This window comes from Muscardinus avellanarius (assembly GCF_963383645.1).
Source record: "Muscardinus avellanarius genome assembly, chromosome: 15".
NCBI lineage: Eukaryota > Metazoa > Chordata > Mammalia > Rodentia > Gliridae > Muscardinus > Muscardinus avellanarius.
The window spans coordinates 26,686,292-26,700,823 of NC_137801.1; the positions used below are offsets into that span (position 1 = coordinate 26,686,292).

General features: G+C 40.7%; 1 protein-coding gene across 1 annotated transcript in view; it reads left to right on the forward strand.

Moving 5' to 3' along the window:
* TTC27 (tetratricopeptide repeat domain 27) overlaps positions 1–14,532 on the forward strand; it is a gene marked incomplete at both ends in the record, with an annotated part of 169,881 nt that overhangs the window by 32,536 nt on the left and 122,813 nt on the right. Inside the window, 2 exons of the mRNA XM_080712024.1 lie at positions 238–350; positions 7,318–7,384. Of these exons, the coding sequence (XP_080568150.1) occupies positions 238–350; positions 7,318–7,384 (180 nt within the window). The remainder of the gene's footprint in view (positions 1–237; positions 351–7,317; positions 7,385–14,532) is intronic.

Sequence of the window (14,532 nt, forward strand, 5' to 3'; positions counted from 1 at the left end):
CCTGACTGCTCCCTGTTGTCATTTTCAGTGCATTCATGAGGTGTGGATGGAATGTCTTCCATTTCTACAAAGTAAATTGCCCCCAAATGTGTATTTCACAAGAAACAGCCTATTGGCCATATGTAGACATTATATAATTTTTTTAAAAAGGTATACCTCCTAGCCATCTATGACATATTCTGTTGCGTGAAGCACACTTAATATTTGGTCTAAGTATTTTCTGATGTCTTCCACTAGAATCTTGAGCTTGATGATGACACTGTTCTGAATGAGGTGAAGTTGGCTGACAGTGAGCAGTTTCAGATGCCTGACCTGTGTGCTGAGGAGCTGGCTGTTATCCTCGGAGTCTGGTAGGTTGGTGACTGGCTTGGCTTCCTCCAATGCTGGCTCTCTTGTGTTTGAGGAAATCTTTATTTAAGAAGGTTTTAGCACTGTCAACATGATTTATATTATGATGGGAGATTATTATTCACTAATAAAAGCATATAAAAATTATCTGCCACAAAAAAGTATGTCTCAGGAAGCTGGGTGTGGAAGTACATGCCTGGAACCCTGCAGTACTTGGGAGGCTTAGGCAAGAGAATCACGGGTTTTCAGCCAGCCTCAGCAACTGAGACCGTGTTTCAAAAATGAAAAATAAAGTAAAATAGTTCAGAAGTAGAATGCCTCTGGGTTCAATTCTCAGTACCACCAGACAGACAGACAGACAGACAGACAGACACACACACACACACACACACACACACGCACGCACGCACACACACACAAATAAAGTTCCAGAAATTCTGAATGAGTAGGGAATTTTGTAGTACTTATAAAGATAGAGGGAGAATTCTTAGGCAGCCAGTTAAAGGGCTAGAGATTTGAAATCTCCCAAAGGTTTTTTTTTTTTTTTTTTTTTTTTGTGGTACTGGGGATAGACCAGGGGCATTCTATTTCTGAGCTATACCCCCAGTCCTATTTTTTTATTCTTTATTTTGAAACAGGGTGTCTCTCAGTTACGGAGGGCCTCACTAAGTAGCTGAGGCTGGCCGCTAACCTGAGATCTTCCCGTCACACCCTCCTACATACTGGGATTACAGGCGTGCGCCACCGCGCCCGGCTACAGACTTTGTTCTTCTCATTGCCTAGTAGTCATCTTTTAATGCTCACCTCAATAGCGTTTTCTTCCTTCATACTATAAGTAGGTTTTCATTTATGCAAAAGTAAAATTCATCTCTCCAGTCTCCTTTGACTTAATTAAAAGGGATCTCTCATATGGGGATTTAAGTCCAAGGCACGTTTCCTGTCACATCTGATTCCAGTGACAGAATTTATATTTACTATTACAAATTATTTGTTCAATTTATAATGATGGTTACTATAGCAACACGAATAACAATAATTTATAAGCAGTACTGTGTAGTAGGCATTTTATTGGCTACTTTTATCTTATCTCATAAATATTCTAACACTAGAGGCTCATATTTTTCTTCATTTTTCAGATGGGAAAACAGGGTTCACATGGCTAAGCTACTTTCTCAGAATTACAAAGTGGCAACTCTGATTCCAATCTTTGCCTCCCTCCCCCCAGTGCTGGGAATTGAACCCTGGGCACTTTACTACTGAATTACACCATTTGCCCTTTTTATTTTGAGACAGGTCCTGAGGATTGAACTCAGGAACGTTCTACCTCCAAGCTACATCCCAGCCCAATTTTATTTTTCTTTTGAAACGGTGTCTTGCCAGGTTGATGAGTCTTACTACATGCTCAGGCTGTCCTTGTTCAAACCTGTGATCCTCCTGTCTGAGCCTCCCAAGTACTGGGATTATAGGTGTGGGCCACCAGGCCCGGCCTTTATGCTATTTTAAAACATGTTATCTTGGTAAACATAATTGTCAACTCCTACAGGTAGAATGCTGTTGGTTTCAACCCCAGCACCAAAATAAATAAAAAATTAAAAAAATAATAAGGGCTGGAGGTATAGTTCTGGGTTTAATCCATAGTATCACAAAAACCAACCAAACAAAAAGCAAACGGCAGGATGTGGTTGTGCGCTCCTGTAATTCCAGTGCTTGAGAGGCTAAGACAGGAAGATCACACATTCGTGGCCAGCTTCAGCAACTTTGTGGGGTCTTCTGCAGTAAGACCCTGTTTCAAATTGAAATAGGGCTGGTGTAGCTCAGAGGTAGAATGTCCCTCCCCAGTATCCCCCCCCCCACTATCCCTGCAGTTTTAGGATTTATGGAAGTATTTTCTCTATCATTTTTATGTTACAATTTATCTTTCGTTACATAAACACTTGAATTTGGAGAGTTAAATTTAACATATGATTTTTGTGTGTGTGTGGTATTGAGAATTTAACCCAGTGGCATTCTACCTCCAAGCTACACCTCAGCTCTATTTTGTATTCTTTGTTTTGAAACAGGGTCTCTCTAGTTTGTAAAGGGTCTCACTGGGTAGCTGAGGCTGGCTGCGAACCTGCGATCCTCCTGTCTCAGCCTTCCAAGTACTGAGATTACAAGCATGTGCCACCACACCCAGCTTTAGTATTATGATTAATATATACTTGTAAGAAAATTCAGTCAAAATGTAGAATATCAATATTTAATACCTTTTTTATGAGTTTCCACTGTTGGTTTTTTTTTTGGTCTGTGTTTATGTATGTTTGTGGGAATTGAACCCAACACTATTCTGCCTCCAGGCTACATCCCAACCCTATTTTTAAATTTTTTTTGTTTGTTTTTGCGGTACTAGGGATAGAACCCAGGGGCATTTGACTTCCAAGCTATACCCCCCTGCCTTATTTTTTATTCTTTATTTTGTTTTTTCCCCCTCTTTTTTTCTTTTTCTTTTTTTTTTTAACAGTACTGGGAATGGAACCCAGGGGCATTGTCTGTTTGTTTGTTTGTTTGTTTGTTTGTTTGTTTGTTGGTACTGGGGATGGAACCCAGAGGCCTTCTACCTCTGGGCTATACTCCCAGACCTATTTTCTATTTGATTTGGAAACAGGGTCTCACTAAGTTGCTGAGAGCCTCACTAAGTAGCTGAGGCTTGTTAGAACCTGTGTGATCCTCCTGTCTCAGTCTCCCAAGCGCTGGGATTACAAGTGTGCACCAACACGCCCGGCTCTATTCTTTATTTTGAAACAAAGTCTCACCAATTTGAAGAGAGCCTTACTAAGTAGTTTAGGCTGTCTGAGAACCATGATTTTCTGGTTTCAGTCTCCTGAATGCTGGGATTACAAGCATGCCTGTCTCCCTATTTATTTGTTTTTGAAACACTGTCTTACTAGGTTGCTGAGTCTTGCTGTTTTGCTAAGGAGTACAAGCAGGCCCTATCATGCCTAACTCCGATGTTGGTTTTATTTCTAAAATACCTTTTGTCCTCTTTTATTATTAGATTGTAAAGATACACTCTTGTCAAAGGATTTATTTTCATATATAGTCTTTTATCCAACTGTAATATAATTTGAAATTGGTTTGAAGCAGGAATTTACTGCTAATTCTTTCAGAAGAATTATTTTTGCATGTAGACCAGTTGTTCCAATATACCATTTATTAAATAAATCTTGGCCTGTGTGTGGTGGCATATGCTTATAATTCTAGTACTTGGGAGGTGGAGACAGGAGGATAGCAGGTTCAAAGCTAGCCTCAGCAACTTAGCAAGGCTCTCAGCAACCTAATGAGACCCTGTTTCCAAATAAGAAATAAAAATCGGGCTGGGGGTGTACTTTGGAGGTTGAATGCCTCTGGGTTTAATCCTTAGTACCAAAAAAATCAAAAGGAAATAAGTAATTCTTTCCCTTTTTTGGTGGTACTAGAGATGGAACCCAGGGACTTTCTACTTCCAGGCTACACTCCCAGACCTATTTTATATTTTATTTGGAAACAGGGTCTCACTAAGTTGCTGAGAGCCTCACTAAGTAGCTGAGGCTGTCTTTGAACCTGTGCGATTCTCCTGTCTCAGCCTCCCAAGTGTTGGGATTACAAGTGTACGCCACCATGCCCTGTTAATAGATCTTGCCTTTATGAAAAAAAATTGTCAACTCCTCAGGAAATTAAATCAAACAAAATAAATGTATTCTGTTAATTAAACTTTAGGTATATTGAGTTAAACTTAATAGTTGAGAGTCTTGTAAAAACTGGGAAAATGCTTGTCTTCAATCATTGTTTTTTCCCCTTCAAATAGAAACGTGTGTGTGTGTGTGTGTGTGTGTGTGTGTGTGTATTTGTGTTTTGAGTTATTGAATCCAGGTGTTCTGTCTCTGAGCTATAATCACATCTTTATTTTTATTTATTTTAAAACAGGGTCTCACTCACTGGGCGTGGTGCACGCTTGTAATCCCCGTGCTTGGGAGGCTTTGACAGGAGGATCGCGCAGGTTCGAAGCCAGCCTCAGATACTTAGTGAGGCTCTCAGCAACTTAGTGAGACCCTGTTTCCAAACAAAATATAAAATAGGTCTGGGAATATAGCCCGGAGGAAAAGCCCCTGGGCTCCACCCCTAGTACCACCCCCCAAAAATGTTTTTTAAAACAGGGTCTCACTAAGTTGCAGAGGGCCTCACTAAGTAGCTTAGGCTGGCTGCGAACCTGTGATCCTCCTGTCTCAGTTTCTCAAACACTGGGATTATAGGTGTCCGCCACCACCTCTAGCTCTAAATGGAATCTTGATGGAGTCTCAGTATACTGGACAGATAAAAGTGCTGAATGGATTTTATGGGCAGTTTAAATTTCATTGTTTTGTACAAACTACTTGGGCCTTTTTGGAATCTTAGAACATCTGATACAGTTTATACTCTTTTGGGTTAGGGCATCAGTAAACTGGTGATTCCTATGAATAGAGTTACTATGGGGTTTTAAACAATGTTTTTGTTAGGATGTCTGCCTGACCTGTCTGATCCCTGTGACCACCAAACCCTGTGAAGAGGTGACTAAGATGTGGCTTGGGTTGGTTTGGAAAGGAGACTCAGAGAAGTCACAGGTCATGGATGGGCTCAGCAGCAGAAGCATGTCATGCTCAGTTTTTTGCCTGTCACTGGCCTCCTGCTTCAGTTTTATTTTATTTTATTTCATTTCATTTTATTTTTTGCAGTACTGGGGATGGAACCCAGGGGCATTTGACCTCCGAGCTACACCCCTAACCGTTTTTTTTTTTTTTTTATTCTTTACTTTTGAAACTGGGTCTCACTGAGTCACAAAGGGCCTCAGTAAGTAGCTGAGGCTGTCTGCGAACCATGATCTTCCTGTCTCAGCCTCCCAAATGCTGGGATTACAAGTGTGCACCACCACACCTGGTTTTCAGTTTGATTTTTACCTGAACACCAAATCCTGGGACTTGCCACATGTGTATTAATTCCTCATTATACCTGAGTGTTTTTTTTTTAAATAAATTCTATTTATTTTATTTTATTTTTATAAATTTTTATTGGTGCATTGTAATCAAACATCACACTGGAATACAAGACTTGTGTGGATGTCTAAATATGCATCATCCAATTAGCCTTTGTCCAATACCCATCCCATTCCCTTCCACTCCCTAAATCCCATGCTTGATTTAGTGTTTAACATTGATATATTTGTTTACGTACTTATGTTTTAATGAGATTCCATCTTACCCCTTCCCATCCCCTCTGATTGGTCACCTTAATTGCTCCTCCATAGGGCCCTTTCTTCCACTAGATTCCCTCCTATTACCCATTTCTTCCTAGTTTTTGCATATTAGAGAGAGCATCTGATTTTTTATTTTTCTTTGATACTTCTCTGTATATGCCACATTGCAAGTTCTGATCCCACTTGCAAAGGCCCCAACACCGGCCTCGTCATCTGGCAGTTTCTGTTCCCCGCCTCGCTGGCCCCTGCACTGGCCTCACCCCTTGGCAGGCTCCGATCCTGGCTTCGGAGGCCCCGGCACCGGCCTTGCCTCACGGCAGGCTTTGATCCTGGCCTTGCTGGCCCCAGCACCGGCCTCACTCCTCAGCAGGCTCTGATCCCGGCCTATACCTGAGTGTTTTTATGTTTCTAAATGAGTGAACAGAGAATAAAAGTCATTCCAACCTAAGAATCTCATCTAAAATGAATTGGTGTGCTGGATGTGGTGGCACATGCCTTTAATCCCAGTACTTGGGAGGCTGAGAGTATCGCAGATTTAAAGTTAGACTCAGCAATTTAGCAAAACTGTTTCCAAATAAAACACTAAGAATCAGATTACAAACACCAGATGTACAACCTGGGTGCTCCTTCTGCATCTCACCCTTCTGCTCCTTTTCAAAAGGAACCGTTTCGGTATCTTAGATTTTGTGTTTATAATTTTCTTGCCTTGAACAAACTATATTTAATCTCATATATTGTATGCCTGCAAGTCACTACTTCATTTTGCTTATTTTTGAGGTTTATAAAAGTGATATTTTGTGACATTTAGTTCTTAGTAGTTTACTTTTTTCCTCTTATTATTCTGTATTATTCATGTTGTGATGTGAGCTACAATTTAATTTGCAGTACAGCATTCCTGTGGATGATGTATCACAAAGGGTGATCTTCCTTTTGGTCATTTGGATGGTTCCAGATTTTTACTGTTGCACACAATATTGCTGCGCATTTTTATATATGGCATTCCTCACCCACCCATCTGAACACTATATCTATGATGGGGTTACTGAGTTGAGGATAAGTGAATGTTCACTTTATAAGATAGTAATTATGCCAAATTTTCTTAAAATGATTTTACTAAGGCCAGGAGTGGTGGTGCACACTTGTAATCCCCGTGCTTGGGAGGCTGAGACAGGAGGATCACACAGGTTTGAAGCTAGCCTCAGCTACTTAGTTAGTGAGGCTCTCAGCAACTCAGTGAGACCCTGTTTCCAAATAAAATATAAAATAGGTTTGGGAATATAGCCTTGAAGTAGAAAGCCCCTGGGCTCCACCCCCAGTACCACCAAAAATAAAAAAATGATTTTACTAATTATACTTGTATCAACAGAATCTCAGGATTCCCATTGTTCTGCCTCTTTGACTTTTTAATTTTTATTCATCTAGTATTTAAGGTAATCTTTTATGGAATATGTTTAGTAAGTAGAAGGTGGTGCCATATTAATTCTTTCTCATCTTCTTTCCTGAGTGGTACAGATTGGTATGCCAACCACATTTTGTCAGCATTATATTATTTTTCATACTTACCTTTGGTCAGCTCATTTCTACACGTATGTCTAATGGCATAATATTACAGTATGTGCATTCAAATATATAAAATATAGCAGTTTATTTTGCTTTATAAAATTGTATTTCACTGGCTACAACATGCATTTTAGAATTAATGTACTTTCTTTTTAAATTCAAAGCACAAATTTTCAAAAGAACAACCCAGTTCATAAGCTAACTGAAGAGGAGCTGCTGGCATTTACATCAGTGAGTAATGGCTCTTTCCTTTGCATTTCATTCTTTTTCCTTGTAATTTTCCTCTGGTATGTTCTTGCTTCAGCTTGCTCATGTTGAAACACTGCCACCTAAGGAGTTTAAGAAAAAAGTCCCTCCTCAATTTGGTTTCCAAGACACAGGTTTCCGGCTGCTAGCCTAAGTGTAGCCATTTTTCTTTTTTACTTGCTTTATTTAAAGGCAGTGACCAAGCCAGGTGTGGTGGCACACGCTTGTAATCCCAGCATTCGGGAGGCTGAGACTGGAGGATCACGGTTCGATGACAGGTTCAGCTACTTAGTGAGGCCCTCTGCAACTCAGTGAGACCCAGTTTCAAAATAAAGAATAAAAAATAGGGCAGGGGGTGTAGCTCAGAGGTCAAATGCCCCTGGGTTCCATCCCCAGACCCGCAAAAACAAACAAACAAAATAACAGAAAAAAACCATAGTGACCAAATAGTTCTTGTTCTTTTTGTTTTGGTCCTATTCTGTTATCTTGTACATAATAGGTGCTCAATAAATACTTGTGGAATGAGTTAATGCTGTACATACCAGAGCTGGTGCCACTGTAATCTATTCCTCTCATACCTAAACTGAAGGTGATACCTGCATGGGTGTGGGAGAAGGAGCTGGGAGCAAGGGCAGGAGCACACGCAGACGGGGTGCTCCTCAGCATTCACAGTGCGCAGTGCACAGGGGATGTGGACTGGAGACCCTGTTTCAAAACAAAAAGATAAAAAATAGGGCTGAGGGTATAGCTTGAAGGTAGAATGCCCCTGGATTCCATCCCCAGTACTGGAAAAAAAATGTGGTAAGGAGTATGTACCTTCGATTTATTAATTTTGTTAATATCTATTAAATACTCAATATATACAGGCATTGTAACGGACATTGGGATTAACAGCAATAAACAATCTCTTCCAGAACTTACATTTTAAATGGGGAAAATGTATAATAGGTAAAGAGAGAAACATATTTAATCGAAGTGCTGAGGAGGAATATAAATCAAGGTAAGGAACTAAGAGTGGGATGCATGTGGTTGTTTTAGGCAGGTGGCCTGGGTATTGGACACATCTCTGAAGTGGGGTGCAGGAAGCGTACAGAAGGTCTGGGCTGGCCCTGAGCTTGAGTCATTGTAGGGAAGCGTAGAGCTGAAGGAGGGTAAGTGTCTAGGTGACAAATGACCTGGAGGCTTGGGCTTCTGATGACGAGATAAATGAGCACAGGGTCTGTAACAGGAAATGTTTCTGCTGGTCTCCATGGGCTGCCATCAGTGAGCATCTTCTTGTCACTGGTCTCATAAGCAGTTCTTCACAGTTTCTAGGTTATCCAGTTACCTTGAAAAGACACCCAGACATTCCACATCCAGTTACTTTTCCAGCACTTTTTGTGGATGAGGTTGTTTTTCTTTCTTTAAACTTTTCCCTTTCTTTCCCCATTCTCGTTCCTCTCATTGCGAGGGGCTTTTGCAGCACTTAGCTCTGGGGATTCTGATGGCGGGCACCTCTTCACACCTTGCTTGCAGCAAAGGTCAACTCCAGTCCCACACTTCCCGCAGGGCTTTGTGCTGCCTACTGCATCTGCTTGCGTCTCCTCCCAGTCAGAGCTGGCCTGAGCATAGACTTCTGTTTGGGGAGAGCTTTTGGGTTCCACAGACTCACAGTGTGAGCTTAATGTTTCTGAGAGCTAAGTTTGGTGATCTTGAGTAAATCTTTAATTCTTAAGATGCAGGGCGAGAACAAAGAGGGCTTTGTAGAGCCCCATGCATGTGTTGGGTTCTGCTATTTTTCTATATTGAGTGGAGTAGACACTACATCAGATAAATCTAAATCTGCCCTCGTCAACTCTTCCTTTCATATATTAGTCCTTCCTCTTACCCCTTTTTTGTACATAATATAGAAGTGAATAAGATGAAAAATTAGAAGTGGCTTCTGGTTTCAACAAAGAAAGAGAATTTATATAGTTGACCCTTTCTTTGCATCCTCAGGGCATCCACACATTCAGCCAACCATGGATTGAAAATATTTGGGAAAAAATTTCCTCTGTAATAAATATGTACAGTTTTTTTTTTTTTAATTTTAGCTGGACATTGTGGGAGTTGCCTGTACTTGGGAGACTGAGATAGGAAGTTCGAAGCCAGCCCCAGCAAGTTAGTGAGGCTGTCAGCAATTGAGTAAGGCCCTGTTTCAAAATAAATAGCCACATAGGCCTGGGGTGCAGCTTAGGGGTAGAATGCCCAGAGTTCAGTTTCCAGCTCCATAAACACTCTTATCATTTCCTTAACAATACTGTATAATAATTATTTGCATAACATTTACATTGTATTAGGTGCTATAACTAGAGAAGATTTACAGTGCACGGAGGATGTGTAGCTTATGTGTAGTACTCTACCATTTTATATAAGGGACTTGAGCATCCTTAGATTCTGGTATTTTCAGGGGGCCCTGGAATCAACCCCAGGGAGAACTGAGAGACAGCTGTATCATATATAACTCTAAGAGTATTTGGGACCAGAAGGACCACTTTTATGTGCTACCTACCCCACTTCTGTACATTTTTTTTGTAGTACTGAAGATTGAACTAAGGAGTGCTCTACCACTGAGATTTTTGTTTTTATTATCAATTTATTTTTTATTTTTTGAGATAGGGGCTTGCTAAGTTGCGAGGCTGGTTTTGATTTTTTGACCCTCCTGCCTAAGCCTCTCGAGGGCATTATAGTGCCCAACCACTTATGTTCTCTCTCTCTCTCTCTCTCTCTCTTTTTTGGTGGTACTGGGAATTGAACCCATGAATATTCTATCTCTGAGCTGTACTCTCAGCCCCTCTTATGTTTTGCTTTTAAACAAGGTCTGGGGCCGAGCGTGGTGGCGCAAGCTTGTAATCCCCACGCTTGGGAGGCTGCGACAGGAGGATCGCACAGGTTCAAAGCCAGCCTCAGCTACTCAGTGAGGCTCTTAGCAACTTAGCGAGACCCTGTTTCCAAATAAAATATTTTAAAAATGGGTCTGGGCGTTTAGCCCGGAGGTAGAAGCCCCTGAGTTCCATCCCTGGTACCACCAAAAAAAACCCCCCAAAACGAAAAAAACAAAACAAGATCTGGACGGGTTTTTGAGAGTCTCACCAAAATGCTGAGTCTGTCTTTGAACCCGAAATCCTCCTCCCAAGTACTGGGATTACAGGCGTACACTACCATACCTGGCCCAGTTCCGTAGTCCTGAACTTTGGTATGTTCATCTCTTTTGGCAAGAGTCCTATTTTTGCATATTTTATAACAAATTATGCATATGTCTTTCCTTTACCAGACTCTAAACTTCAGCTTTAGCGATGGAGCTCTTCTTTTCTGGGTGTTTCACACTGCCTGGTTCAGTGCCTCCATGCTTTCCTCTGGCTATCATTCAGTCAGTGTATGCAGAGTAAGAGAATGCACACAATGCACTACAACCCTTGGAAAGGACCAGTCTCTAATCTGCAGCTGCACGGCTCCATTAGTCCCATCATTTGCCCTAGCCCTGCATGGTGACGAGGATGGCCACTTAGTTCATCTTCCTCTTCTCGCAAATGTGGGAAGGGGTGATGTGTCCCTCGCCACACACTGAAAACTGGTTTTAAGGATCAAATGGCACAGTATAAATACAAGTACACTGTATCAGGTGAAGGCTGGTGCACTCGGCCTTCAGCGATGTGCAGGCTAGCTGGCCCTAGGTTTGTAGGAGAACACTCCTATTTTCCAGTAGTCTGAATGTGTGAGACCAGTTTGGAATTGGCCATGTATATGGAAGAGAAGACAAGAGAGAGGATGGGGACAGCATGCTCTTTCTTGCCATGCATTTGTGTCCCGGCTCTGGCATGGTGATCTGGGGTTGGGGTTGTGAACCACTGGGACCAGGAGGCGTCTTCCTGTGTTGATAGAAGAGTAAGTACAATATTAGTCTTAATTTTCTCGCCAAAAGATTTTAAGCCCTTGGAGGGATTGGTAAATTATTTATTGAATAAGTAGATGAATGACTTATTGGTCCTGGATTTTGCTCAGTTTCAGTGAACTATGCAAAAGTTTACTAAAATGATGGTGAATGCCCAGAGGTATTCTACCTTCAAGCTACAATCCTAGCCTGATTTTTTTATTTATATCTTATTTGGAAATAGAGTCTCACTAGTTTGTTGAGAGCCTCACTAGATTGCTGAGGCTGGCTTTAAACCTGTGATCCTCTTGTCTCAGCCTCCCAAAGAACTGGGATTACAACAAGTGTGTGCCACCATACCCGGTTGACATTTATTTATTTATTTATTTATTTATTTATTTATTTATTTATTTATTTATTTATTTATGGGTCTGGGATGGAACCCAGGGACATTCAACCTCTGAGCTACACTCCCTGTTCTATTTTTTATTCTTTATTTTGAAACAAGATCTCACTAAGCCTCACTAAATAGTTGAGGCTTTCCGCGAACCACGATCCTCCGGTCTCAGCCTCCCAAATGCTTGGATTACAAGCATTGCGCCCGGCACGACATCTCTCTTTTTTCTTTTAAAGATGTTTTGCCAGTGTTTTCATATTGGTTCAGCACATTGAAATATATATGAGATACATTGGGAAAAGTTTTAATTTGGCAAAGTCAGAAGCTTGTCTGAAGAGGAAAACCTTTTTTTTTAAACTTGTCATTATGTGGTACTGTTCATGAGAAATGATATCTAATGTTTCAGGAAAATTGACTGAGTCATGTTAAGAATCACCCATATTGTTTTAGAGAACTATTCATGTTGTATTAGCTTGATGACTTAAAATTAACTGTGATAGCTACGTTATTTCCTTTCAAATGAGCCAAGTCAGTGATATTCAGTAATGTTTTTAATTTCCTTTCATTGTTGAAAATGGGAACAATTTAGTTAATTAATACAGTTTTCATTGGCAAAAATTCTATTTAAGTGTGAATTGACACTGGCAGCTTGCCCCTTACTGACTGCTGGAGCCTCAGTGTCTCTATAAATGAAAGAAGGAAAGAGTTTTTTGGAAGTTTTTTTTATTATTGTATGTATTTTATCCTCTGCCTTGCCTCTCCTCTCCACTTCTCTCATTGGTTTCTTTTTGTTAACCGAGCTGCTATACCCAGCTCTGATATTGATTTTAAAGCTACTTAACATATACTTATGTAGCTGGGCATGGTGGTACACGCTTTTAATCCAGCGTTCGGAAGGCTGAGACAGGAGGATCGCGGTTCGCGGACAGCCTCAGCTACTTAGTGAGGCCCGCTGCAACTCAGTGAGACCCTGTTTCAAAATAAAGAATAAAAAATAGGGCAGGGGGTGTAGCTTGGAAGTAGAATGCCCCTGGGTTCCATCCCCAGACCTGGGGGGGAAAATATATATATATATATATATATATATATATATATATATATATATATATATATATATATACACACACACACACACACACACACACACACATACTTATCTGTGGACATAAACTAGTTAGCTAACTCTTTTTACAGATTTAAATGATTACCTTAAATGATTACCTGTTTTTCTTCTTGTGAATACTCATCTCTCTCCCTCTTTCTTTCTTTCTCTTTTTTTGGTACTAGGGATTGAACTTAAGAGCATTCTACCTCTGAGCTGTACTTCTAGCTCTTTTATTTTTATTTAATTTTAATTTAATTTTTTTTTTTTTTTTTTTTGGTGGTACTTGGGGTGGAACCCAGGGGCTTTTCTACCTCCTCCGGGCTATACTCCCAGACCTATTTTCTATTTTATTTGGAAACAGGGTCTCACTAAGTTGCTGAGAGCCTCACTAAGTAGCTGAGGCTGGCTTTGAACCTGTGCGATTCTCCTGTCTCAGCCTCTCAAGCGCAGGGATTACAAGCGTGCGCCACCATGCCCGGCTTTTTAAAAAAATGTTTTGAAACAGGTTCTTCCTAAATTGCTGAGGCTGGCCTCAAACCTGTGGTTCTCCTGTCATAGCCTCCCAAGTACTGGCATTAAAAATGTGTGCCATTGTGCCCATCAGGAATACTCTTTTTTTTTTTTTGGTGGTACTGGGGGTGGAACCCTGAGGCTTTCTACCTCTGGGCTCTACTCCCAGACCTATATTTTATATTTTATTCGGAAACAGGGTCTCACTAGATTGCTGAGAGCCCCACTAAGTAGCGGAGGCTGGCTTTGAACCTGTGCGATCCTCCTGTCTCAGCCTCCCAAGTGTGGGGATTACAAGTGTGTGTCATCATGCCCGTCTTGGAATACTCATTTTTAAATTTTAATTTGTTAAGATAGTCAATTTAACTTTGTGAGTTGGCAATAGTATTTCTGATAGTTTGTATTACTAGAGTTACACACTTCAGAAGTACTTCTGTGTATACTGTGTATAGAGGAATAAACACAGCAAAACCTCATCAAGAAAAAACAAAGAAAACCACGCTTATGCACGGCTAAGTCAAGCTGGTGGGGCGGTGAAACATGAGTGTCTTGACAGCAAATAGAATAGTGACAGCTTACGTGAGGGTTACAGTCATCACAAAGACGTTTGCCTTCTCACCAGAAAATGTGTGCTGCATAATTTCTCCACTCTGTCTTCTCTCTTCTATTATTTTTCTCCCAATTCTAATCTGATCTGGGGACTGGTCTTTCTTTTCTCCTCAGTTAAACAATTCATAAAGCTAATGCTTATTCATGAGTTCCTTTCCAGTCATGTTAGAGTAACTGGACTGGACAAAAGATATGAAATAGCAATATATAATAAGGACAGTGTTATGACTAACTAATGTTTATCTTTGGAATCCAAAACCAACTAAATATGAAACAGTGCAATTCACTTTATTAGTATAGTGAAGGAGAAAAAATAAGCCCAACTTCATGAAATATATATATATATGTTTGTGGGGGGGTACTGAGGGTGGAACCCAGGGGCTTTTCTACCTCCGGGCTATACTCCCAGACCTATTTTATACTTTATTTGGAAACAGGGTCTCACTAAGTTGCTGAGAGCCTCACTAAGTAGCTGAGGCTGGCTTTGAACCTGTGTGATCCTCCTGTCTCAGCCTCTCAAGAGTTGGAATTACAAGTGTGCGCCACCACGCCTGGCATGAATGATATTAAATATTAAAGGATATATGCCCCCCAAAGAAGTCAAAGATTGTCATAATTTGAGA